Below are 26,814 nucleotides of genomic sequence, written 5' to 3'. Positions count from 1 at the left end.
TAGAGGACCTTAAAGACCAAGGTGGAATTTGGCCTCAGCCGGATGAGAGCATTAAGGAGGTGAGACAGTGACCTAATTGGGGGTGCAGTTCAGAAAGATTGTCTTGGTGGCCATGTTTATGATAGATTGTTGGGGAGGGAGATCAGAGATGGAAAAAGCACCCGTTTAGGTTACTCCAGTAGTCCAAGTGAGAGAAAATAAAGTTCTGACACAGATGTGGTTATGAAAAAAAGAGAGCTAACTGAGAGACACCTCAAAGGTGGAGTAGGGACTTGGCACTCAACAAGGTGGGGCCCGACAACACCCACCCTTCCTTGTCCTGAGTTTTGGCACCTGGAGAGGAAGTTTCTCCATGGCTTTTCCTTTTCCTGGAGCATATATATGTATGCTCCTCTCCGCCCTCAGCCAGCACCTCTCTGGATCCTTCACAACCAGGCTCAAATCCCACTTTAAATAGCCCACATAGGAGAATGGATGAAACGAGGTATGGCCGGCCATACAACACACCACTTATGGAAAAGAACAAAGCAGTGATACATGCAACAACATGGACGAATCACAAATAAATTATATTGAGTAAAATAAGCCAGGCTAAGAGTGCATCCTGTGATTCTAGTCATATGAAGTTTAGAAGTGGGCAAAACAAAAATCTCTAATGAAGAAAAAATCAGAATAGTGGTTGCCTTTGGGGGTTGGGGACTGACCAGGAAGCAGTATGAGGGAGTTTTCTGGAATGAGGGACAGAGGTTTGGGTCACAAAAGCATATACTTTCATTGAAACCTATAGAATGTTACAGTTATGACCTGCATTTCATTATGTAAGCTTTACTCAGAAAAGTAAACAAATATTGAACTATAGTTGATAATATGCAAGCAGAAAAGTCTAGGGATGAAGCATACTGATATTTACAATTTGGAAATGCATCAAAATATTAAGTATATGGCTGGCTGGCTGGCTAAATATGTGCTCGGTGGTGGGTAAATGAGTGTTTAGTGTATAATTCTTTTAACTTTTCTGTGTTTGAAATGGTTCATAATAAAATGTTTGGGGGCAGAATCTGAGTTTAAGCTTGCTGATTCACCGGTCAAAGAGAGCTGGCAGTGGAACACCCACCTGCTGGCAGACTCTGGCCCTTGGAAAGAGGCTATGACCAGGGGCCGGAAAAGGGGCCATCTCATTCAGGGTGCCGGGAAGGTGCAGAAAATCTCACTTCCTGAGTTCCAGAGTCATCAGGTCTCCTCCACCTGGCAGACTAGCCCTTTATTCCTTCAGGGTTTGGCTTGTCTGTGTCCCTATGGCCCAGGGGTGAAGAAGTAGAGATGACCTAAAATTTGTCTCCCCCCAAATAAGTTTCATATTTACTTTATTGACTGCAAAGTTATTTGAAATACCACACAACAATGTGATTTGTTCTTTTTTTCTCCAAGAACAAAGAGGTTTGACAGAAATGACATGTAATACAGAAACACTTTCTGGTCCATGCGCCACGTGTCTGCTGGTCCTGGGAAACAGAAGGGGCAGGAGCAGATGAGTAGAAGTGGCCACTGATGTGATTTCACCTTTTGTCACAGGAACAGCACAGCGTCAGGCTGATTTTTAGGGCTTCTTTTCTGTTTGGCCAGAGGTTCCATCCCCTTCACGAGTGGTATCTTTCATCGAGTCTCTAATTCTATTCTGGGCACTCATTTAATTATGGATTTCTTTTTATCTCCCAGATGGAACATCCTTTGATCACATGGTTCAGTCTTCCAAAAATCATTATTCTTCTGAACTCTTTCAGAAAAAGAGCTGGCCTGCCAACCTTTCCCTCATCAAGTTATGTTGCTTAATTAGGTCATTGCTGTATAGTTTTTAGTTTTATTAACTTAAAAAACAATCTTGTCATAGGACATGTGTTACCAAGTTTGCTTACTGTGTATTTCTTGAGCTACTGATAATTTCATATGTATTTTATTACATATTTAATAAGCCTTCAGTTCTTAAAATAGATCAACATGTAGATCTAATATTTGTAATTTTATTTTCTCCAGTTTCATACAGATTGACTTCTTATAATTTGCTGGTTTTTGTTTTGCTTTATTTAGATTCCCTAGAGCCCGCAAATAAAATTTCAATTGTTTTTCTTCCTTACAAGCACTCTAACTCAGTGATTTTCAACCCAGTCTTCAGGATCATCGGGGCTGTTTGTTACAAATGCCTTACACAGGTACCAGGGGTGACATTTTGAGAAATATGGCTGTTTGGATGTGGCCATTGTTACATAATTTCAATCCCACAAAACTGTGCTAACCTGAATGTTTAGCACATGTTCGTGTTTTACTTAGATTTTTGCCTCAAATTATCATCACCTTATTGTTTCATAAATCAGTCTGGAAAAAGTAAGACTTTGACTCTCTCTTGAAAGATGAATAAACCAGGCACCATGAGAGAAAGGCTGATGGTTTCCCAGTAACTGGTCTTTGGAATTTTGTGGGACCCTTAGCTGATTTAATGTTTTTCTTTCTACATTTTTAGGCTGACTGTGGAGATGAATTGCCATAAGTCTTTGAAATTTCATGTGAGGTCCAAAGAATAACAGGAGGCTACCACTTATGAACTAGTACCACTTAATAAGAAATAACTGTATTTACTAAATAAATATAAAAAAAAATGGTTCCAAAAGTCTAAGTAAAAACTAAAAAGTCCCCTGCTCTGTCTTGCCCTAACCTCAACTGTACTTGATTACTTGGCTAAGTATTGTTTTATCAGTTGGAAATAACTTTCTTCTCAGAATTTAAGGCATGACCTTATTGTTTTGTTTTTCTTTTATTCCCTCTCTCCTTCCTTCTAAGCATCTCAAATTTGGTGGGTCCAAAACCAAAATCAAACTCCATCAGAAAATTGTATTACCTCTAACTTCAAAATGTATCCTGAGTCAGTTTTTTACTATATTCAACCCTCAGATCCAAGTTACCATCATCCTGTACCTGAACTTCTAATTGGCCTTTCTGCTTCTGTACTTTTTTAAATTCTAAAATAATTTAACAAACCTTTTTACTTCTGGTTTTATCCTTTTTACTACAGAAGAATGAAGATCTTACACACATAATCATAAACATGGAATTGCTTTAAATGTTTAGCATTGACCAGCCCTCTGCAGTCCAGCGCCTTCTCAATGCAAACACCCGGGGAGCTCTAACAGCTGAAGTATGTTCAGCCCATACACAGGCCAGGGCGCTGGTGACCCTGGGAATAGCTTCCAAGGATCAGTAGGGGATAAATACTCGTTTTCTTCCCCTCCACTTCTCAGAAGGTATCTCAGTAGTATTGAGCTTGTTACCCAATGGGAACCTGCTCACGGACCTTGAACTGGCTTACCTTCCAAGTTTCCCTTTTCTACATACCAACTGGTGCTTTATTTAAATTTTAGTCCTGGGATCTGCTTTTGGGGAAACCCAATCTAAGACACTAATGTATGCATTTTCCTGTTGCTGGCCTTCCAGGTTGTTTTTAGTTTTTCAACTAAGACAAGACTGCAACGTATTTCTACAGTTCTCTTCATATATATATGTAGGTTTTCTCTTGGTATTTACCTGTGGGTGGAATTGCTGGCTCAAGAGGTGTGTGCGTCTTCATCCTTAATAGTCAACATTTAAAAAGGCTGAGTGTCAAGTATTGGTGAGAATGCCACACCTGGAATGGTACCTTACTGCAGTTTTAATTTGCATGTCCCAGTTACTAAAGGGAATGTATGTCTGTGCATGTATTTATGGCACTTGAGGTTCCTCTTCTCCAAACAGCTTACTTCTTTTTCTTATTAATATCTTGAGTTCTAAAAATTCTGGATACTAATAGTTTTCTGATTATGTTCTTTGCAGAGAGCGCATGTTTTTTTGTGGTTTGTAAATCTTATGCACTATTGATTTTTAATCTTCTGTGTGATACTTTTCCCCTCTATGAAAGGTATTTAGGAAATTCCTTTTTACTTCTGATGTTCTGTGTCTAATCTTACTGCTGAATGTAAAAGGCTCAACTTACCAGCTTAATTTTTCATGAAAATAAGCACATATTTCAAAGAATCTGATCACAATAGACGTACCTAATACATAAAATAACACATCCAACTGTGATACTCTCAGCAGTTTAGTGTATAATTTTTCCTACATTAAAAATTTTGGCTACTATTCCAAATCAAGAAAATGGTCCAACAAACACTCTTGGGCCCATCTCTTTGTTCAGGATTAATTTCTGGAAGTTCTGGGTCCAAGATTAGGTTGTTTTGAATTTTAATTGATATTGTCTAAAAAGGCTGTACCAATTTACAAGGCAGAAAATTCTATTTCTTTGGACACCTAAAAATCCAAGTATTTGCAAACATGATGGGTAAAACAGGTTTTATTATTCATTTTTTAATTATATGAAGTTTATTTTCTTACTAATTTTGGTTTCTAGGAATATCCATTCTCTTTAAATATTTAATTTTAGCCATATGCTTGTTATTGGATTACTTTTTTGCATGAAAAGCAGCCCATTCTTGTTTCATTGTGTCATCCCATGGAATCTCACTCAAGATCAGAAAAAGAGATTGTAAAGGTCTCAGACACCTCTTTTAATCGTCACAAAGGTAGTCTTCTACTTGCCTCTTTACTATCCCTACGAAATATACTGCAGTTCTCAACTTACTGATTCCCTGAGTGAATAGAACATTTTTTGGAAGTGTGATATGCACAGAGTAATTCATGGTCCCCATTTTGACCTAGTTTTCTTTTAATAGTTGAGTTGTAACTATTCTGTTTATAATTCATTTCTGATATTTGGACAAGGTCCTATCTCTATAGGCCAGGGTTTCAACTCACCCTACCGGCAGACTCTCCCACTGTGGTGCCTGGGTACTATGTTACCCTGGGCAGGTGCTAGGGACCTAATGCTGGCCCTCGATGGACATTCAGACAGTTACAGCAAGAAATGTTTCACAAATGGTATCTGATATAGAGCACAGTTAAGATTAATCTTAACCAAATCTAGTTAAGATGGACTAATAAAAACACATTGCTTATAAATAATTATCCATAGATCTAGAGTCAACAAAAGTCTGTTTTTCTATTTAAAAAAAAAAAAGATTTATTTATTTACTTATTTTTAGAGAGAGAGAGGAAGGGAGAGAGACAGGGAGGGAGAGAAACATCAACATACGGCTGAAAACCCTATTGGGGACCTGGCCCGCAACCCAGGCATGTGCCCCGACTGGGAATCGAACCGGCGATCCTTTGGTTCACAGGCTGGTGCTCTATCCATTCAGCCACACCAGCCAGGGCAGAACTGTCTTTTTCTAATGTTAAATACATTAATTGTTTGGAGGGGTTGGGAAACAACTTGAAATGAATCAGAGAACATCTTCATATTAATCATTCCTTTCATATACTTCAAATTTGAATTTAATGCCTTTCTCCTCTTGGACATCAGAAAGAACACCTGGGTATCTGTTAAAGAAATATATATATAATTAAATAATATATCAATCAAAAAGATAACTTCCCTGATTCTCAGCCAAAAGGCACAAAATCCACAGTTAAGCTTGGTGGTTATGCAAATATACTACATAAATAAACGGAAGACAAATTTCAAACTGTACAGAAAGTTGAAAAACAAAAAGTATAATTTCTCCTTTCCTTCTGATTCCTAATTCTTCTCCCAAACACTAACTGCTGTTAGCTGTTTCTCTTTTATCTTTCCGCTCTATAACCCAGTTAATATAACATTTCCTAATAACATTTTGTAAGTCTTTGACTTGGTATCAGCTTTCCTATGTGAGGAAAAGAAAAATAAAATACAACCACCAACAAAAAAACCCAAACCCAGGTCTCTCACTGAAGGCTGTTCTGACCCCTCTAGTCTCCAACACAAATCCTGCCGCACTTCCTTTGTGCTGTGTGGGCTCATCCCACTCCGGTCCAGGTCGGGCAGGAACCTGCTTTACTCTGTTTGTTTTACTCGGTTTGACTCTGGTTCTGCTGTGTGATACTTGGCTGTCAATAAAAAGTCTTCATCTTTATAAAGAGTTTAGTATTGTGAGCACATTACATTAAGTGCTCTACAAGTGATATCTATTAATATTAGGAGTTTGTTTTGTTCCCCTATTTCCTAAAGTCACTGCCAGCAGGGATAATACAGGAAAAAAATTTAAGTCTCTTATGACATCCAGCACAATACTGACTAATAAGCAATATTGAGAATTCCGGCAAGATGGAGGCATAGGTAGATGCACCGTACCTCCACGCACAACCAAGATTAGAACAACAACAATTTAGAGGCAGAATAACACCCAGAACTGACAGAGAATTTATCTGAATCGAAGTCAGACAGCCAAGAAGTTGAAGTAGACCCGTTCATCCAGACAGGTAGGAGGGACTGAGAGGAGGAGCGGGTGCGCGGAAATCGGGGAGAACTGGGTGCATAAGGCAACCGGGAGCGTGTAAGCCTTACAGGAAGCAGTAAGTGCCTTGCAACCAGGATGCAGCGGGTGGACCCTGAGTACGCAAGCGGTGGCTGGTGGACCCATTGAGGCAGCATTGTGGACCAGGGCAGAGCACGCAACCCAGGATCCCAGAGAAGGGACTGAGATCCCAGGAGAACGGAGCTACCACCATTGTTCCCTCCCGTCCCCACCCCCATATACAACATCACAATCTAGCGACTGGGGTGCCCAGCTCAGGTAACTACCTAAGGCTCCGCACCTCACTGTAACAAGGGTGACCAGACCGGAAGAGAGAGAAAGAGAGAGAGAGAGAAAAGAGAGACAGAGACATGTCTCCAACAGAAGAACAGATCAGTGTCCCAGGACTCATCCTTTTGAGCGACCAAGAAATAGCCAATCTATCAGATGCACAGTTCAAAACACTGGTGATCAGGAAGCTCACGGAATTGGTTGATTTTGGGCATAAATTACATGAAAAAAAATGCAGGTTACCATAAAAGAAATGAAGGAAGATGCACGGAGAGCCAATAGTGAAGGGAAGGAAACTGGGACTCAAAACAATAGAGTGGACCAGAAGGAACAAAAAAACAACCAAGCAGGAAAGAAGGAAGAAATAAGAATTCAAAAAAAACGAGGAGAAGCTTAGGAACCTCCAGGACATCTTTAAACGTTCCAACATCCGAATTATAGGGGTACCAGAAGGGGAAGAGGAAAAGCAACAGATTGAACACGTATTTGAACAAATAATAAAAGAGAACTTCCCCACTCTGGCAAAGGAAATAGACTTCCAAGAAATCCAGGAAGCTCAGAGAGCCCCAAAGAAGTTGGACCCAAGGAGAAACACACCAAAGCACATCATAATTACATTAGCCAAGGTAAAAATGAAGGAGAGAATCCTAGAAGCAGCAAGAGATAAGGGGACAGTAACCTACAAAGGAGTTCCTATCAGACTGTCAGCTGATTTCTCCAAAGAGACCTTACAGGCAAGAAGGGGCTGGAAAGAAATATTCCAAGTCATGAAAGACAAGGACCTACATCCCAGATTGCTCTATCCAGCAAAGCTCTCATTTAGAATGGAAGGGCAGATAAAGTGCTTCTCAGATAAGGTCAAGTTAAAGGAGTTCATCATCACCAAGCCCTTATTTTATGAAATGTTAAAGGGACTTATCTAAGAAAAGAAGATAAAGAAAAAACATGTATAGTAAAAGGACAGCAAACTCACAATTATTAACAACCACACCTAAAGCAAAATCAAAAGAAACTAAGCAAAAAAGAGATATCAAACTTTTGTTGACTAATTATGACATTCTAATAAAAACAATTATATACATGAAATAACAGCATAATAAGGAAAAGAAAGATTTTTTTCTTGAATAATTTATATTTCAGAGAAAGAGGCTATGTTTCTATTTACTAAGCATTTTCTGAGCTGTTTGTTTTAGTAACTGAATAGTTTTTCATTTTCTAAAGAAATGATTTTAGTAGGCCAAGTTTTAACCATAATTTTAACATATCTGGAATAAGTCACCAAAAACAACATGTATATTTTTGTGTGTATATCAAGACTGTCTAGATTGTCAGTTAATAAGATAAAAGTAAAGTATCAAAGTTATTTCTAAAACCACGAATAAGAATTTAGAAATAGCTACTGGCTGGAGAGGCTCACTACTCATAGTATTAATGATAATCTTCTCTGTAAAACTAAAATTTAATTCTGCTTAAGATTAATTTTACTTTCCATAATATTCACACATTCAGTCTGTTTTCATGATTATAACCACCTCATAACTATAATTCTTAATTTTTCTGAAGAGCAAATTGCCTAAGATCTACATTTGAACTGAGTTTAAGTCTAACAGGATTTGAAGGAAAAGCCTCCTATTTGTTATGAATCACCGAGATAGAGATTCCCCTCTAGAACCTTCAAGCATTTCAGAAGCCAGTGAATAAAAGAAACATAAGATCTGAACTGACAAAGCATTGTGAGAATAATACAGAGGTGATTTGATGGAAAGTCTAAGAAATAGGTGAATATAGCTCTTGCAACAGTTATCTATAGGAGACAAAGCACAACTAAAACAAAATGAAGATGCCATAGACACCATAGCCTCAGGAGGAGAGAAGTGTACAAACAAGTGGACAGATATGCCAGGGTCCTGTTGGACAGTCTCAGGAAGTAATGAGGACAGAAGAGGAAACATCAGTGCTGGCTGGTGTGGCTTAATGGATTGAGTGCCAGCCTGTGAACCAGAGTCATGGGTTCCATTCCCGGTCAAGGGCACATGCTGGGTTGTGGGCCAGGCACCAGTAGGGGGTGCTCGAGAGGCAACCACATGTTGATGTTTCTTTCCTTCTCTTTCTCCTTCCCTTCCCTTCTCTCCAAAAATAAATAAGTAAAAATCTTAAAAAAAAAAAAAAAGAGAATGTAAGAAGAGGAAACATCAGTCTGTCTGAAACCTACTTGAGGTTGTCCATAAGGGGCATCTGTCCCAACTCTGGAGCCAACTACTGCCTCCAAGGCCTAGGTCTTTTATCCTCTTTTATGGAATGGTCACACGAAAGGTGAGTAACTAGAAAAAGAAGCCTCTTTGAGACTCATTAAACAAAAAGCCGCTGGCATAAAATATTGGGGTCTGGTGGTTTGGTTGGAGCCTAGCGTGAAACAGTCTGAGATATATAGGCAGATTTCTTCTGGCAGGATGGATGAGGGCAGAGCTTAGAGGGCAGGCTGGCATGGTGCTGTCAAATGAACAACTACACAGACAATGGCCCCCAGTGGTGATGGTGGTGGGGAGGCAGATACAAGGTAAACACATGTTACTTTGTTAAAATTAACTTCTGCTCTGGCTGGTGTGGCTCAGTAGATTGAGTGCAGACCTGCAAACCAAAGGGTCACTGGTTCAATTCCCGGTCAGGACACATGCCTGGGTTGCAGGCCAGGTCTCCATAGGGGGCATGTGAGAGGAAACCACACATTGATGTTTCTGTTCCTCTCTGTTTCCCTCCCTTCCCTCCTCTCTAAAAATAAATAAAATCTTGCTTTTAGGTTTCCACCATTTGTGGCTTCATCTATACTCTAATTTTATTCTCTTCATTCTTTACAAATGTCCTGCTTCTTCATCTTGATTTCATTATACTAGTGCTTTCATTACCAGGAAGTATGGTGTTAATAAAAGACTGTTTGAACTGAAACCTATGAATCCACGAGAAGCCTACTGATTGGGAAAATGAGGGGATACATTAAGTGATTGCTATGGGGAACAAAAAAGAATGCAGAGTTCATTTCTGGACAGTATGGAGCAATTCTAAGTTCCCAAAGGTACAGATATTTGGAGAGAAAACATCTTAAGAATTGAGCAATGTTACAGACTTCCAGGGATAAAGTATATTCCCTTTGTCTTCAGAGATTTCCTCCTTCTCTACTTGGAGAAAGATGGCCTACTCCAGACCTCTGCTTAGGGGATTCTCTCCACCCCGAGTTAAAGAGGCTGTCGTTATCATGTTGGCACAGGCTTGAAAGCAAGAGGACAGTCAAACTGTGCAATGGAAACAAGGACTTTTTATTTTCTTTTAATAGTTCTGTTTAGAAGGTCCATTTTGAATGCATTTTTTTTGGATTTTGGATTTATACGGCAATCTCCTATCTGAATCTACACACCATTACATTTTTCTAAGACATCTAAAGAAGAATTAATACCAATTCTTCACCATTCCTTGAAAAAAAATAGGAGAGAGAGAGCATTTCTCAACTCACTCTATGAGGCCAGTATTATCCTGACACCAAAACCAGGTGAAGACATTACCAAAACCCAAAAACAACAACAAAAACTAAAGTGCAATATCCCTTATGAATATAAATGAAAAAATCCTCAACAACATACTAGCAAACTGAATCTACGAATACACAGAAAGGGCTACCACATATTACTTCCAGGTGGATTTATCCTAGAGACAAGATTATTTTAACACAAAACCAAGCAATGTAATAGTGTATTAAGTATTGGTGTATTTTGTCTTATTAAAAACAAAAACCAAATAATCTTAATAGACTCAGGAAAAAAGCATTTAATAAAGTCCAATGCCATTTCATGATTAAAAATCACTCAGTGAAGTATAAATAGAAGAGATCTACAATGCGATAAAGGGCATCAGTGAAGAACCCACAGCTAACATCATACTCAGTAGTAAAAGACTGAATGCTTTCCCTCTATGTCTTGCCCTTGCCATTTCTACTCAGCTTTGTGCTGGAGGTCCTAGCCACGGTAATTTGGCAAGAAAAAGAAATTAAAAACATCCAGATTGCAATGGAAGAAGTAAAACCATCTCTGTTTGCAAATGATATTAATATATCCTGTATATAGAAACTTAAGGAATCTACTAACAGTTCAAACTAATTAGTTGAGCAAGGTTGCAGGATATAAGACTAATCCTTCACAAAAACCAACTGTATTTCTATGTGAACAGTTTGAAAATAAAATATTTGTACACTGAAAGCTACAAAATGTTTCTGAAATAAATGAAAGAAGTCCTAAACAAGCAGAAAGACATGTGTTCATGGTTTGGCAGTACCCTCCAAAGCGATGCAAAGATACAGTACAATCCCTATCAAAATCCTAGCTTGCTTTTTGTAAGAAGTTGACAAGCTGGTCATACAATTCATACAGAAATGCAAAGGACCCAGAATAGCCAAAACAATTTTGAAAAAGAACAAACCTGGAGGACTGGCAGTTTCTGATTTCAGAAGTTATTACACAGTGGCATTAATCAAGACAGTGTGGTACTGGCATAAGGACAGACATTTAATGGAAGAGAACTGAGAGTTTAGATATGAACCCTCAGATTTACGGTCTACTGATTTTTGATGAGGGTGTCAAAACAATTCAGTGGGGGAGAGTATAGTTTTTTTCGGCAAATGGTGCTAGGGCAACTAGATAGCCCTTATAAAAGGACGAACTTAGATCCATTCCTTACACCATACATAAATTACCTATAACGGACCATAGATAGACTTAAAGTAAGAGTTAAAACTATAAAACTTTTAAGTAGAAAACATAGGCGTAAATCCCTGTGAGCTCAGATTAGGTCATGGTTTCTTGGGTGTAACACCAAAAGGACAAATGACCAAAGAAAAAATAGAAATAATGTACGTCAAAATTAAAAACCTTTGAGTTACAAATGGTATTATTAAGAAAGTGAAAAGAAAAAAAAGTACAAATTAAAAAAACGTTTTAAAAAAAGTGTAATGGGAGTATAAAGAAAGTATATAACAATTCATATAATGGGAGAAAATCTATGAGGCAAACATTGATATATACAGGGATGGGCAAAAGTAGGTTTACAGTTGTTCATATGGAAAATAACACAATAATAAAGAATAATACAGGAATAAACTGTGTTTCATATACTCACAACTGTAAACCTACTTTTGTCCACCCCTGTATTACAGCATGGATGAACTTAAAGGTGGTATGCAAGTGAAAGAAGCCCATTCCCCATGCGTCTCTATAGAGATGGAAAATGGACTAATAGTTTCTGGGGCTAGGAGGGTAGGGGATGGAGAATGACCACTAACTGGTACATGTTTTTTTATGGTGGATGATGAAAATGTTCTAAACTTAGATTGTGGTGATAATGGCACAATCCTGTGAGTATACTAAAACCACTGAATTATATACCTTCAATGGTGAATTTGTGATGTGTGAATCACTTTTCAGTAAACATGTTAAATATTTCATTTCTAAGAGTCAGAGAGCCAGAATGGTGTTTAAGTTATCAGGGATGTAAAGGGTCAGAGCTTTGGAAGAGGTCTGATTGAGAATAGGATTTGGGAGGGTATTTAGTATGATGCCGATTCACACAGTAATCTACTCTTTTGTTAGTTAGCAAAGAGAAAGGAAATATATACAGTGCGGCAAAGAAACACACACACACTTTTACATAAGTATATATGAAATTAGTAAGAGTGACTTTTCTAAGCAGTCACCTTTGGAAACTGTAAGCAAAAGCCTGAACTTGAGCTGTTCAGAGCTAGTTAAGAGCTCCAGAAAATCTGTCACATGTTTCATTTGATTCAAAACTACTACCTATTACTCTATAAACTGTTATTTTAAAGCTAAGCCATTCATTTATTCACACTTGGCTCTGAATGTTTTTAGGAGGTATTTATAAAAACACACTCAAAGAATAATGACTGAGTTCAACTGAAGATATTTAAAAGAATGTTAAAAGCTAGTTGAAAGTGTTGATACAATTAATCTTAAAGCTGAAAGTGTTTTTAGCAAAAATGCTATTTGTTTTCAAAATCAGGCAGTTTCATGCTAAAATCACAACTACATAGTAAAGCAAGTATTAAGTCTTCTTTCCATCTCTACCACTGCTACCTAAGTCCCTTCATCCTTCACTTGAACTACTGTACCTAACTGGTTTCCCAGCTTCACTCCTGTCCCCGCTGGCCCGTTCTCCATAAACAGCTACAACAACATCACTCAATTCAGGACCCTCTACACCTGCATTTGGTCTGATCCCTTTGGGCGTTCCCCTTGCTCACAATGCCCTCAGTGGCTTTCAAGCCTCGGGGAACATGCCAAGCTTGTTCTTGCCATTGGGTCTCTGCACTGGCTATTTCTGGTGTCTGGAATGTTCTTCCCCACTCTTTGCATGGCTGGCTTCTTGTCATTTAGATCCTAGTGGAGACGTCACTCTTCAGAAAGAACTTCTCAGACTATGGAGTTATTTATCGTATCACAGCATTTCAATTCTCCACACGGCAACTCTTTCGATGTTTATCTATTATTTGCCACTCTACCTGTCTGCTACAAAATATGACCTCCTGGAGAAGAGTGAACGGCATCTGTTTGGGTAAATACTCTCCCCAATGCCCAGCTCAGTGTTTGAGGCTAAGCACAGATCCCACAGGATGAACTAAGTACTACTTTAGATTTCAGTAAAATCATTAAAACTTGAACATTCCCAAGTCTGTTAAAGCAGATTTCCAAAAATTTCTATAGTATTTGTATATAAAATATATTGCTACCCCCAATTCAATGTGTAGACATACTCTTTCCTATAGTCTGTAAGCTGGAAATCTAAAAGTGCTTCAGATACTTACTCTGGGAGAAGTTTGTATCTCTCCAAATCAATTTCTGGCAAAAATGTGTCACTTTCAAATTCCTGCATGATCCTCGTCACAAACAGTCTAACATGGCCTGACTTGTTCATGGCTTCCTTTGAAATAAAACAAAAGTCATCAATTTCCTTATTTATCTGTATCAAGAAAAATAGAAATGCAAGATTTTTGTTTGTTTTAATAATGTAGTCAAGTTTGTAATGTAGTCAATACATGCTACATAACCTGTTACCCCCAAAGAATGCTATTTAAATACCCTCTTCTTTACTTTGGAGCGCTGCAAAGTATGCCCTAGTTGTGTTGAGAATGGCACTAATCGTTATTGATAACTATGAGAGTGAGTTAAACTATATTCTGGCCTCTGTTTGCTTACATGAACTCTTTTTTCATTTAAGCATTCAGTTTTGTCTTTCCTCACTGGTGGTTTAAGAAATAAGAACCCTGAATGATTAAGTTACTGGCTATAGAAAAATTTACATATGCATATATGGGTAAGATAGTATAATTTCATGAGACCTTGACTAATGAAAATCCCAAGGGCATACATAGTACATTTACACAAAATTTAATAATGCTTCCATTTCTCAGGAGATAGTTACAATGCTTGTAGGTAATTTATTCTGCCTCTTGTTGCTAATGATTGTGTTTTGCTTCATATTGTTAATGACTTTTCTAACTACTGCCTGCAGTACTGTCGACACAAAATCATGAGTCCTAAGTGCAGCTCCGAGGAAGCAGTAACTCTTGACTGAAAAAGCAACAATATATACACACATAGAAATATAATTTCAAATGTTGTTTGTTATCTTTAAATTTTCAAATAAGGGCATAAAATAAATGACTTTTTATTTTCAACTCTACGGCTTGTAGTATTATATCATTTATTCTCTTGCCCCAAACAAATAAATGTTCTACCAATTCTCAATGCACCCAAAATTAGGAAAATTGAATAGGACTAACCACAGCAGCATCTGAAAGTCTATGTCAAAGTTAGTGATGCAAAAGGTCAGATGGTACCCTTTGCATCACTATAGCACCCTATATTTTAGGCTTTGTGGGTCATATGGTTTCTTTTACCTTTTAGGCAAAAGCAGCCACAGACAATACTAAACCAATGGCCGTAGCTGTGTTCCAATGCAACTTTGTTTACAAAAACAGGCTAGTAGTCCCAGTTTGGCCCGTGAGAAGAGCAGCCTAAATGTTCTACAAGCTATTGTGATAGCTATTGTGATGTGAGGTGGGCGGATAATGCAAAATTATAACCTGGAGGTTCTACTTTCTTATCATTTACAACATATAGATATATCAAATTATATAAGTGAATTTCAGTATTTATATTGTTTAAAAGGTTGTAGAAACAGGAACCTAAAAAACAGTATTTTTGTAACCCCATCTAAGATCCTGGTATGCCTTTTTTCTCAAATGATTTCAGTGTACCTACCACAAGCCCACAAAGGGTAGGGACTGATTTTTCCCCTCCCTGTAAATGTTAATCTCTCATGAGTGTTTTAAAAGAGTAAGAAAATTCCTTTTATTATCCTCAAAATTTTTGAAAGCTACAGGTCAAGAATGAGGAACATTTTCTCCTTTATCTGTTTTCCCTTATGATATAAAATAATACTTTTCCCATCCCTTCACATTACGTGAAAATTGTCGAGGCACTATTGTCTGCTTTTAACAAACTCAGACACATCTGGCCAGTACGTATCAACCGAGAGCTCATCACTTTCTCAGGAAGAGACACACTAACCCTGAAGAGAAGGGATAACTCAGTGTATCAGGGCACATCGGGGGGAGAAGGCAGCACAGTCCAAGCACGATTCTAAGGGAAGGGTTTAGAATGTACCGGACACATAAATTACTTCGTATTGGAAATAAACTGGGAAAGACTTAAAAACTTATTTAAGTATTTTTATTTATAGTATCATAGTATCATTTCTGACAGTGTCAGAAAACAAATAATTCTAATTGACAATACGTTTGATTTAGAGTAGGGATAATATGCTTCCTCATGACTTACAATGTGCAGATGGCAGGGAAGCTGAAAGACCGGAGAGTAGAACACTGCTTTGTACAATGTTTACAGATAACTTGACTTACCTTATACACAGAACTGCCTCCTATTATCCAAACCATGTCCACTTTATTTTTTAATTCTGGTTCCTCAATAAGGTTTAAGGCATCATCCAGACTTCTGGCAAGAAAATGAGCTCCTTTTGGAAGTTCCCTGAGGTTAATCAAAAGAATTATACATAGTTTCTACAAAAGCCATTCATACTAGTCAGATAGTTTGTATATAGGATGCAATAGTTGTAAAACAAAAATCACCATAAATGTGAATTCTTTCAACAAAAAAGTTAACATCAGTATGGCCTATGGCAAATAAATAATTTAACCCACATCTGTATATGTATGGTCCACCATCAATCAAAAAACAAAACATTTCTGATATCTTGAGATACTTATGGTAGGAAGAAATTAGAATAGTAGTTACCACTGGAGGGATGGAGCAAAGAATCACTGGGAAGGGGCATACGGAAGCGTCCTAGGGGTTATGGGAATGTTTCATATCGTTGATACAGGGTTCTACAGGTGCAGACGTTTGTCATAACCTAGCAAACGTACACTGAATACTTGTATAGTTCATTGTATGTGATAATTATCTCAAAAGGAAAACACTAAAAAGAAATACTGGACTCTAGTTACTGATGTATATGCTGAAGTATTTAGGGGAAAACAGACTAATGACTGCAATTTACTTTGAAATGCATAACAAGAGCAAGTCTAACTGAAGGGATGGATGAATGACAAAATAAATGCAGTAAAATGTTAATGGTAGAATCTGTGAGGTGGCTACACAAGTGTTTACTGTCAAGGTTTTTACATTTGAAAGTTTCATGACAAAATATTGGAAAAAGTAGTATGATTGAATGACTACTTTCAAATGGTCAAACTTAATACAGCATGAGTGGGGAAAGAAATTTTGTTTCAAATAATACAGAAATGGTTGAAGTATTAAAAAATGAGCATGTCATTACTTTTGTAATTAAAAATCCAAAAAGGAAAAGGCTAATTAATTTCACGGTGTACACTGAGTAGCTCTATCTTTCCCAAACTCCACAACTATTTTTTTTGGGTAGACGATTGCAATTTGCTTTCTAAATGAGAGACATGCAGAATTAAGCTTTCATTCTTTTGGTTCCCTCACCTCCTTGATACATAGTGTACTTCCCTCTTTATCATCTCTAAAGGAGTTAAGATGGCACAAAGAGTACATTTTGAGTAAAGGTTGGAAAAAGACATGGACACCAGGGAGAGGTTAAATGAGCCACGGGATGCTCTAAGGTCCCAGGGCAGCTGCAGTGATGAGGTTGGAGCATGCTGCTCAGGGGGAGAACTGAATCCAGAAGAAACAGATCTGGAGTTGGGGGAGAAGAGAGTTCAGTTAATAAACAATGCCTAGAGTAACTGAAACAGAATCGGGGTGGTTTCAGTAACTGAGGGTGTTGAAGTCAGGACTAATGACAGGAGATAGAGTATAAAGAAAGATGGTGGACTGAGTTACAAGGTGGTATAAAAGGGTGTGGACTTTAAAGAAAGAGGACAATCATTTTGTGCAGAAGATGGAACAATGGCTTCAAAATGGTTAGGGGATTAAAGACTACTACTTTGCTCTTTTGTAGTGAGTCTGGAAAAGGAAAACAAAGAACAGGTTAAGGGATTTATTGAAGACTTTAGTTATAACAAAGGCATGGGAGGAGGACGAAATGCTGCAAATGTTGCTACTTAGGTATTTAGAAATAAGTTTCACAGGAAACATTGGACTCCCAGATGGAGAGAAAAGAAGAGGCAAAGCTGAGCTCACGAACTTCCTTACAGCCCAATTCCTAGGAACTAACACAGTAAATAACAGAGCAAGCACGTAATATTGTCACTTATTTCATTGCTAAATTTCCTTCAATTATTTCAAATCAATAGAGATTGGATTCCCTGACAATGGGGAGTTGGTATGTAGTAGCATACAAATTCTGTGTCAAGAAGCGTGTGGACACGCTTGGTACCGTTTCGAAAGTAGAGCCCTGAATTACCTCAGAGGGGTGGCATAAAAAGTTACAGCGCACATAGCAGGCACTCCCATCATACTATTCTTCATACCTTTCTTTAAAAGCACTATTTAGGGGAGGCTGCTTTTTACCTGATGGATAGTTGTATTAGGAAGAAAACATCTAGCATTTATTGAAGTGCCCATTTGCTCTCTCAAGTAGTGGGGTCAGGCAGCACTTTACACGCATACCATCTCATGTTACTAGTAGCCCTGTGTAGGTCCACAGGACACAGGCTTATTTTTACATAGGATGATACTGAGGCAGATGGGTTAGGTAATCAATGGCCACAGAGCTACGAAATGGTGATCCTGGCATTGGGATTCCAGCAGTCTGATGTTGGAGCCTGAGCTGCAACTTCTCACACTGACAATATGTTCTCAGCTGGTGGTCATAGGGGACAAGGATGCCAGTTTCTGGTTTCCTCAGATCTCAAGGACAGCATGGCCTCATTTAGGCAGAGCCCTCACACCTGTGTCTTATGGCCTTTCGCAGCTTCACCTGATTATCCCCCAGGTACCCTATAAACATTATTTTTTCCCACTGTGCCTGATGTCAAAGAAGATGACATGGCAGATGGAATCCTGGCCCAGTTTCCCTGGGGACTATTGGGAAAGCATTAAAAAAAAAAAAAAAGCCCTAGGCTAGAATCACATTTAATCAGAATGCAAACTCTGATTAAATGTTTAATTTAACATCTTTCATACCCAGTCTTTAGAAATGTGATATTCAACTATTTAAAATTCATTCAAGTACATTCTATCTCATAATTGAATACTATGGCCACTAAAAATATTTATAGAAATTAGCCCTGGCTCCTGTGGCTCAGTGGATTGAGTGCTGGCCTGTGAACCAAAGGGTCGCTGGTTCAATTCCCAGTTAAGGCACATGCCTGGGTGGTAGGCCAGGTCCCTAGGAAGGGGCATGCAAGAGGTGACCACACATTGGTTTTTCCCTCCCTGTGTTTTTCTCTCTCTAAAAATAATAAAATGTTTTTTTTAAAAAAAGCACTTCCTGTGCCAAAAAGGTGGCAACGGCAGGTGCAGAAATGTCTCAGCAGTGGCCATTAAGTGAAAAGAACATGTCATGGAGGTATGTGGAGGATGCTAGATGGGCGAAGAGATGGTGCAGCATCTGGGTGGCTTAATGAGGCAGAATACTCCTTGGAGTGTGATCCCTTAGCTGAGTCTCGAAGGAGATAAAAACATGAGCAAAATACAGAAGTGACAGACCACCAAAGACATTATTGAGGCTTATACTAAAGTTACTAAACTTATTTAACACAAGAAAGCTCCAAGGAAGTTGAGGGTAGAAGAAAAACAATCTGTGGTAAGATTTAAAATAGAAAAGGGTAAGATGAGAGAGCAAGGTCTGAAAGACAGAAAAAAATAGGATCTAGAATAAAGCAATGGGAGTGAGGAGAGGGCTGATTTTAATACAAGGGGATTTTTTTTGTCTGAAGATCAAGGGACATAAGAACAAAGTGGTATGGTAAGGTGAAAATGATGATGTCATGAGGCTGTTCACTGTGCTCTCATTAATATTTTCTATAAGCTATAAAGCAAGGCTATTTTGCTGAAACAGCAAAGGTCAGGGGAGTAGGACCTAACATCTGTAGGGTACCTTCTGTGTGCCAGAAATTTATAACATAAAATTTCAATCAGTCCTTAAAATTGCCCTAAGATGCTGTCATTATTAATCCCATTTAGCTGATAAGGAAAGTGAGGTTCAGCAAGGCTTGAAGTTAATAAAGCCTAAAACCAAAGTTAATAGTGCCAGGGCGGAAGCCAGCACAGGAAGTCTTTGCTGTATCAAGCACGTGAGCAGTGGAGAGGGAATTGCAGCTTTGAGAAGAGGGGAAAGTTTTAATCACTGGAAAATATGATAGTGAGACCACAAAAAAAAAGTTATCTAACATTTCATGTTAGGTAGTTTTTGGATTGAAGACAATTTATAACAACTTATTTCATGGAGACAATTTTGGATTTCCTAAAGATGCTGTCAAAGCTACAGCATTGCAGTAAAGTTTCTTAATTTAACTTTTGATTCCAAGGACCTTGAGAAATGCTTTATTGAGAAAGAAATCACATACTCTACAATTAACCTTGTAAGTGTACGATTCAGTTAACGTTTTTGTGTGTTCATGGAGCTGTGCAACCATCACCACGGTCCATTTTCAGAACATTGCCATCACTGTGGAAAGAAACCCTGTACCCACTATCAGTTACTCTCCTCTCCCACCCGCCGTCTCTATGGATTTGCCGATTCTGGATATTTCATAGGAATGGAATTACGTGGTCTGTTGTCTCTGGCTTTTTTAAATTAGCATATCGTTTTCAAGGTTCATCTGTGTTGTAGCAGATACCCTTTGTTATTGTTGAATAATAAATATTCCATTGTATGGATACAGCATATTTTGTTTGTTGTTCATCAGCTGATGAACATTTGGGATGTTTCCAATTTTTGGATGTTATTTATAATGCTACTATGAACATCTGTGTACAAGTTTTTGTGTGGTTATATTAATGTTTTCATTTCTCTACGACGGAGAATTGCTGGGACCTACAACTCTGTGCTTAACCTTTTGAGAAAGTGCCAATCTGTTTTCCAAACGTGGCTGTACAGCGTTTCTTTTAGAGCCATAACTTGATAGTGTAGAAAGGCATGGAAAAGCTTTTTTTTCCCTTAGAACTTATTAAGGAAATAGTTACCTAAAATAACTAGGATGGGGCAGCAAATTTTGGGATTCTCTTGAGGATTTAGTTTCTTCCTCCATGGGGGTGAGGGTGGTGGTGAGAGGTTGTCTCTAAAAACTTACAGGAACAATAATGATTTACATGTGCAAATCTCTCCTTTTGTTCCAGACCCAGTTGTGCCTGGGAGACAGCACGTGCTCGGGATATGTGTGGAGCTCACTGGCAACTGACCAGGGAAACAGACGGAAGGATAAAAAATAAACTAATTTTTCCCCAACTGATATCCCCTTTTCCTTGCCATGCTTGATAATAAAGACTTTAAAGTTTCTCTCTGCGTATAAATAAAAAGTGAAATACGCCAATAAATGTTATATAAAAATATACAGGGTCTGTCCGGAAACAGCCCAGCCATGGTTAATATGAGACTGGTTTGTACTACACTGGTATAACCTGGCAGCTACGAGAGTGGACTGGAATGTACATGTGTGAACAACAAGGACTTCACTGTACTAGTCAGTGGGGGTGGTAGATGCCAATGAGTAAGCAAGCATGTGTGCTGTGTGGCTGTCACATCTGCAATGACTGAGTGAGTAGAGCAACAAATCTGCATCAAATTTTGCATTAAGCTTAAACATTCCTCCATGGAAACTATTGGAATATTCAGAACTGGTGATTGGCAGCTTCATCACAACAACACACCTGCTCAAGCATCATGTGTCCAGCAGAGTTTTTTTGAAAAATATCAAATCACTCAGGTGACTCTGTCACCCTATAGCCCAGATCTGGTGCCCTGTGACTTCTGGCTTTTCCCCAAACTAAAATCACCTTTGAAAGGGAAGAGGTTTCAGACCATCAGTGAGATTCAGGACAACATGACGCGGCAGCCAATGGTGATTGGGAGAACTGTGTGAGGTCCCAAGGTGCCTATTTTGAAGGGGACCGAGGCGTTATTGTCCTATGTGCAATGTCTCTTGTATCTTCTTCAATAAATGTCTCAATTCTTCATATTACATGGCTGGATGCCTTCTGGATAGACCTTGTATAATAAACAACCAAACCCAATTACACATACCACAGAAGGGTCATAAAGAAGAAATGAGACTCATCATTTGAGGAGATTTGCTGGCTTAAGCGAACATCTCTCCCACTGAGATTTCTTTATGTTTGTTTCAGCTCAAGCTAGCCATAAATAAACTTGAGTAGTATTCAAGAATATGTTATTAAAGAATCTCTGAAAATGGCAATACAGTCTGTTATTTGGATTCTACAAAGTAAAAAGATAATCAGAATATCCTAGCAACCGGGAGAAAGAGAAGAGTATGAAGATTGAGGCAGATGGTAAGATGCACATCAACATATTGCTTATCCCTGAGAGACAATCAATGCAAGTATTCCGGCACACTTTCTTCCAGGTTTTTACCTATGCCATTCTCGGAGGGATCTGGGAGAAAAATCTATAGAAGCCTGAACTCCCTTAGCCTATAGTTATGCAATGTTATTTTCTTCCCATGGTGTGATGGTCTCTGATGTATTCGCTTGGCTAGGCTATAGTCCTCAGATATTCAGACACTATGAAGTTGCTATTTGGATGACCTTACTCTAGGTGAGCCAGATTCAATCCATTGAAAGGCCTTAAAAACATGCCTGAGGCTTCCCTGAAGAAATTTTACCTGTAGACATCAGCTCTAGCCTTTGAAGAGTTCTAGCCTCCCCTTCCCAGTGGCCTGCCCTACAAATTTTGGGCCTTCCTAGCCAGCCCCCACAACTATATAACTCAATTCCTTGTAAGATATTTCTTATGACTGCATTCTTTTTATTGATTACATTAGTAGTTTAAGAAACAATGATTACCATGCCAATTCTAAACTTTTCCTTAAGATCTAATTGAGGCCAACCACCCCCCAAACAAACAGACACATGAGGTTCAGAAAATTATTTTAGTGGGTTAGGATCAATATAAACAACAACAAAAAAATATAGAAAATCAGCATAAGTCACATGTGGAATAAATGACATGAAAGCCATGGTTAAGGTAAAAGGACTGGGGCTGACTTCATGGGTAGTTTTTTTTTTTCTTTTTAGATTTTATTTATTTTTAGAGAGAGGGGAAGGAGGAAGAGGGGGAGTGAAACATCAGTGTGTGGTTGCATCTAGCACACCCCCTACTGGGGACATGGCCTGCGACCCAGGCATGTGCCCTGACTGGGAATCAAACTGGTGACCCTTTTGTTTGCAGGCCCAAGCTCAGCCCACCTAGCTACACCAGCCAGAGCCTCATGGGTAGTTTCAATGTTATTGACTCCCCCCAACCCTCCAACTTTCCTGTTCATTTCCAGGTATCAGGAACTAACTAGGTCAGCTTGGAGGGCAGAAAAATTCCTAGTAGAGGCCAATGGACATACTCCCTTCTTCTAGGATCTCTAGGACCATTTCAATATGCTGAAATTTTTAATCTACAGGCACAAAGTAAAGAACAGAAGTACTAAATACTATTTGGGTATTTTGGTAAACTAGGAATAATATGGCACAAGATTATGACCAATTTTTTTGCCCATATTAAAATTTATATCTTATTGCATTTAGGGCTGGGTCCAGAGATAGCAACTAAATTTTGTGAAGTCCCCAAACAGATGTATTTTGATTTTATGTGCAACTAAAAAGAATTATTAATTTATATTATATAACTGATATTTGACCCTACTGAGAATTGATTAATGGTTCAAGGAAACCTGCGATTCTGTCACTACAATGAGATTTAAGGAGATAAAATCAGTGACTTAAATAGCAGAGTAAGTTATTATGTGGCATAGATATCTATTTATTCCTTTTCTGTAATCACCTACATGATATTAAGCAGCTTTATCAATAGTTACATTCATAGTATTTTATTTTGACATTTACTGACCTGTAACATAAGAAATGGAACACGATTTTTTGGGGGGTGAATTTATTTTATAGTACTTACTTGAGTTCTCTACTGAGGACTACATTAATCCTGTCCTGTAAAGGTCGATTCTTCTCAGGAATGGAGAACCAGGTCTTCCTACCCATAATCACCAAATTCTGTTTACCTATAAAGTCACATACACAGAATAGATATATTTTAGAAATAGAATTTCACATATTTGTATATATGCATACATATAATTGTCCTGTTGACATCTAGTGGATCGGCTTCAAAAAAATTAAAATTTTTAACAGCTTTACCAAAATTTACTATTTATTACCTAAACACAATAATTATTTCCCCTTTTGGCTTTATCTAACTTATATGCAATACAGTTTTAATCAACTGTAGTCATGTATAATATAGTAGTGAAAAGCAAAGACTCTGAGTCAGTGTTCAAATTGAACGTATTGTATTATCTACTGAGCAAGTCATGTTAATCTTCTGTGTGTTACCCATAGCTGTAAAATAGAGATAATATACAGAGTGGGGAAAAAGTAGGTTTACAATTGTTTACATATGGAAAATAATAATTAATAAATAATACAAGAATAAACTGTGTACTGCGTTCTGTGTACTCACAACTGTAAACCCACTTTTGCCCCACCCTGTAGTTTCTGTGTCTAGTATGGTGGGGACTGAAGACTTAGAGCAATGCCTGACATCTAAAAAGTACTATTTAACTGTTTGATATAATAGTATTCACATTTGTGTACTTTGTAGATTTATAGTCATACCTGCTTAATAGTCCACTCAATTTGCTTAAAATACTTTCAATTTGGGCTTCTTTACTTAAAAACTTTATACAGATGGCTTCCATTTTTGGTTTAATTATTTAGGAGAAAAAAGCTTGTGAGTCAGATATCTGGATCAAAGCAACACAGTTCTGATTCTTAGTATGTTGTGACAGACTACTACCAAAAGGAGTGCATTTTTCTGTTTTCTTAATGAATCATTATTAGCTTGATTTTTTAAAAACAGAAAACACTAGTATTTACAAACTACAAGTACTAAGACTAGGTATCTTTCCATACTTTGTTTCCTATTACCAGATTATTTAGGATACTAGAGGGTGGTTCATGACAATTCTTTAGCTTTGAGCTCTTGCCATCTCGTCTCTATCAGTGATCTAAGTGCCAAGTTTGCACCTGTTCTGTTAAACTTATGTTGCACCTGCTCCTTTCTGACTATTTCCCTGTTGTTCTGCTCCTCCTCCTCCTATGACCAAATATACATCTTAGGTTTTAAATGGGTATTCTCCAATCCCACATTCTTTTCCTTGGTTATCCTCTTCTTCTTAGTGTCTCAATTCACCCAGTACCGTATGCCTGAATTCCCTACAAGCACCTCAAAATCATCACGATTGCACACTACTCTCCATACCACCCATACTCTTAAACTGAGAATATGAGAGTTCATCCTTTATGCCTTCCTGGCATTACCTTTACCTTGTTGGTTTCCAAATCCGGTATCATGTAACCGTTCTTTGGACTTTTATCCTTTCCACTGCCTTCCTTTATGCTTCATCATCTCTTCTGGCTGCTATTCCAAAGGCCTCCTCTGGTGTCCAGAGCCAACTTACCTAGCTGCCAATTCTGCGCAATACCTCAATCGTACTCGTGCCCACAGAAAAGAACTTAAAAGTTTAATAAACACCGGGAACTTCATGAAGATAAATCTTAAGACAAAAGGTCCCAGTTTAACATGGAAAACTTTACAATTAAGTAAAATCTGCACTGGTAAGCTTATTTAAGCAAGACTCTTCGGAAATCTCAATCACTTAAAAACCCCCCATTACCTTTTGCTGAAGTGGTTGTGGTCATTCTTTGGAAATATTTGAGTTCATTCCTACAAGTTAGAGAAACTCACTGTTACTAAGAACGTTTACCCCGTGAACTCCATCCAGCTCTAACGCGCCCAACAAACGGGACGGTGGTGGTCTCCAGGACCGGGACTTTGCAAGGGGACAGGGCGCAGCGGAGAAAATGCCTCGCCGGGCAGCAGAAACGGGACGGTAATCAGTAACTTGGCCTCCCGGCTCCTGATGCAGAAGGAAGACCAGGCCCAGCTCCTGGCAGCTTAGTTCAACCCCATCTCCCGCGGCTTGTCCGCCCAGTGCCACCAGGCCGAGCTGCCTCAATCAAGGGCAGCTTGCGCCAGCCTTTGCCCTCTCACACCAACCCATCCGCGGTCTGCGAGGCACCTGATCCGAGGCCAAGGTAGGTCTCCGTTCTTCCCAATGCCCATGTTCTGGGATACAGCGACGATGCAGTTTAGGGAACGAACCATAACGGCGGCACAAAAACCCTCTGAGCTTGCGAGCTACAACGGTACGCTACAAAGTTTGGCGCGAAATTGTAGCCACCCCGCCCCGTCGGCTTCATTGGTGCACCCAAGACCCCGCCCCCGTCCCGCCCCCCGCCCCGGCGCAAGGCTGGGTCCTGACGTGCTCGTCCCCGCTGACGCCCGGGAACTGGGTCGCGCGCTCGCGCTCCTTCTCGGCCCAGTCCCCGGGCTCTTACTCCCTGACCCACGATGTCGCGCCGAAAGCCAGCCTCTGGCGGCGCGGCTGCCTCTGGCTCATCCCCTGCAAGCCAAGCGGTTTTGAGCAGATTCTTCCAGTCCACGGGAAGCCTGAAATCCACTTCCTCCTCTAGGTGTGCAGCGGTGAACGCTGAACCTGACTTTGACTCGGCAGCGCCTCCAGCGTCCACTTTCCAACCTCAGTTGCCGCACGTGGTGGGTTTGGTCCAGGACGGGGCGGGGTTTTCGGGGAGAGGGGGCCGGGCGGTGCTTTAAGTTAGAGCGGGAGGAAACGGGGCGCGTGCGCGAGAATTAGGGAGGGGGCGGTGCCGGAAGAGAAAGGGGCGGGATTCGGGCAGGTGAAAGCGTGGAAAGCTAGGCCATTCTCCATTCTAAGTGCACTCAAAAATTACAGTTTCCCCTTGGGGTGATAGGCTTGAGGCTGAGAATCACGCAGATTCTTAATGGCAGACCAGAGTCAGGAACTCAGGTCTAATGACTTCCATTCTGATGAGGGAAGGGGTGTGTGGGCAAAGGATACTTCTTTTACCCTCCAACCTCCCTCTTTTTTTTTTATACCTGGATTGAAGGTTGAAGAGAAGCTTTATTTATCTTATTTATATGGGTTTTGTTAGGTGCCACTCTTCAACTGAGTAAAATGAGTAGTTGTGTTTTTGTTATTTTTTTACTGGGCACTGCCACAGGGATGAACCCTCACTGGGTCCCTGGTACAGTATTTCTCAAACTGAGGATGTCAAAGGTGATTGCAGATTGGCTTTCCACCACTCTCTAAGTTTTAATGAGGGTGACAGCTTGGCTACTTTAAAATCTTGTTTTCTTAATTTATATATCTTTTCTATAGAGTGATTTGTTCTTTCCTGTTTTTGTTTTAATGATAGTTTACATTTTTATGAATTCATCAGGTTTTTATTGTATACTCACCATTTAGAGCAGGGGTGTCAAA

At 39.1% G+C, this 26,814-nt stretch overlaps 2 protein-coding genes across 4 annotated transcripts in view; one reads left to right on the top strand and one right to left on the bottom strand.

The window, feature by feature from the left end:
* Positions 1-5,180: 5,180 nt before the first annotated feature.
* On the bottom strand, positions 5,181-25,973 carry DHFR (dihydrofolate reductase). Of its 2 annotated transcripts, none has more exons than XM_045848099.1 (7): positions 25,850-25,973; positions 25,531-25,649; positions 25,126-25,175; positions 23,346-23,451; positions 15,682-15,808; positions 13,564-13,679; positions 5,181-5,460 (listed from the first exon to the last, which is right to left on the bottom strand). In XM_045848099.1, exons 2-7 carry the CDS (start codon positions 25,614-25,616, stop codon positions 5,382-5,384), a joined length of 564 nt encoding a protein of 187 aa, XP_045704055.1. In that variant the 5' UTR covers positions 25,617-25,649; positions 25,850-25,973; the 3' UTR covers positions 5,181-5,381. The 2 variants fall into 2 exon arrangements, with proteins under 2 accessions (XP_045704055.1, XP_045704054.1); XM_045848098.1 differs by having other exon boundaries at positions 25,531-25,662; positions 25,850-25,972.
* The window catches only part of MSH3 (mutS homolog 3), a 137,591-nt gene continuing 136,639 nt past the window's right edge, over positions 25,863-26,814 (top strand). The window contains exon 1 of one of the 2 annotated variants that reach the window (XM_045848096.1): positions 25,863-26,063. In XM_045848096.1, the coding sequence (XP_045704052.1) occupies positions 25,863-26,063 (201 nt within the window). Of the gene's footprint in view, positions 26,067-26,814 lie in introns of both variants that reach the window. The other variant, XM_045848095.1, reaches the window with a different exon arrangement.

This window comes from Phyllostomus hastatus, unplaced genomic scaffold (genome assembly GCF_019186645.2).
Source record: "Phyllostomus hastatus isolate PE091 unplaced genomic scaffold, TTU_PhHast_1.1 phas_contig_58, whole genome shotgun sequence".
Lineage (NCBI taxonomy): Eukaryota > Metazoa > Chordata > Mammalia > Chiroptera > Phyllostomidae > Phyllostomus > Phyllostomus hastatus.
This window is presented reverse-complemented; position numbering and strand designations above follow the sequence as displayed.

Bases quoted from the DNA above. Each gene is read 5' to 3' on its own strand.
- DHFR (XM_045848099.1), bottom strand. From the start codon at position 25,616: ATGGTTCGTTCCCTAAACTGCATCGTCGCTGTATCCCAGAACATGGGC. The intron at 25,176-25,530 runs GTGCCTCGCAGA...TCTAACTTGTAG, and splicing joins CTACCTTGGCCTCGGATCAG to GAATGAACTCAAATATTTCC. The intron at 23,452-25,125 runs GTAATGGGGGGT...GTGACTTTATAG, and splicing joins CACAACCACTTCAGCAAAAG to GTAAACAGAATTTGGTGATT.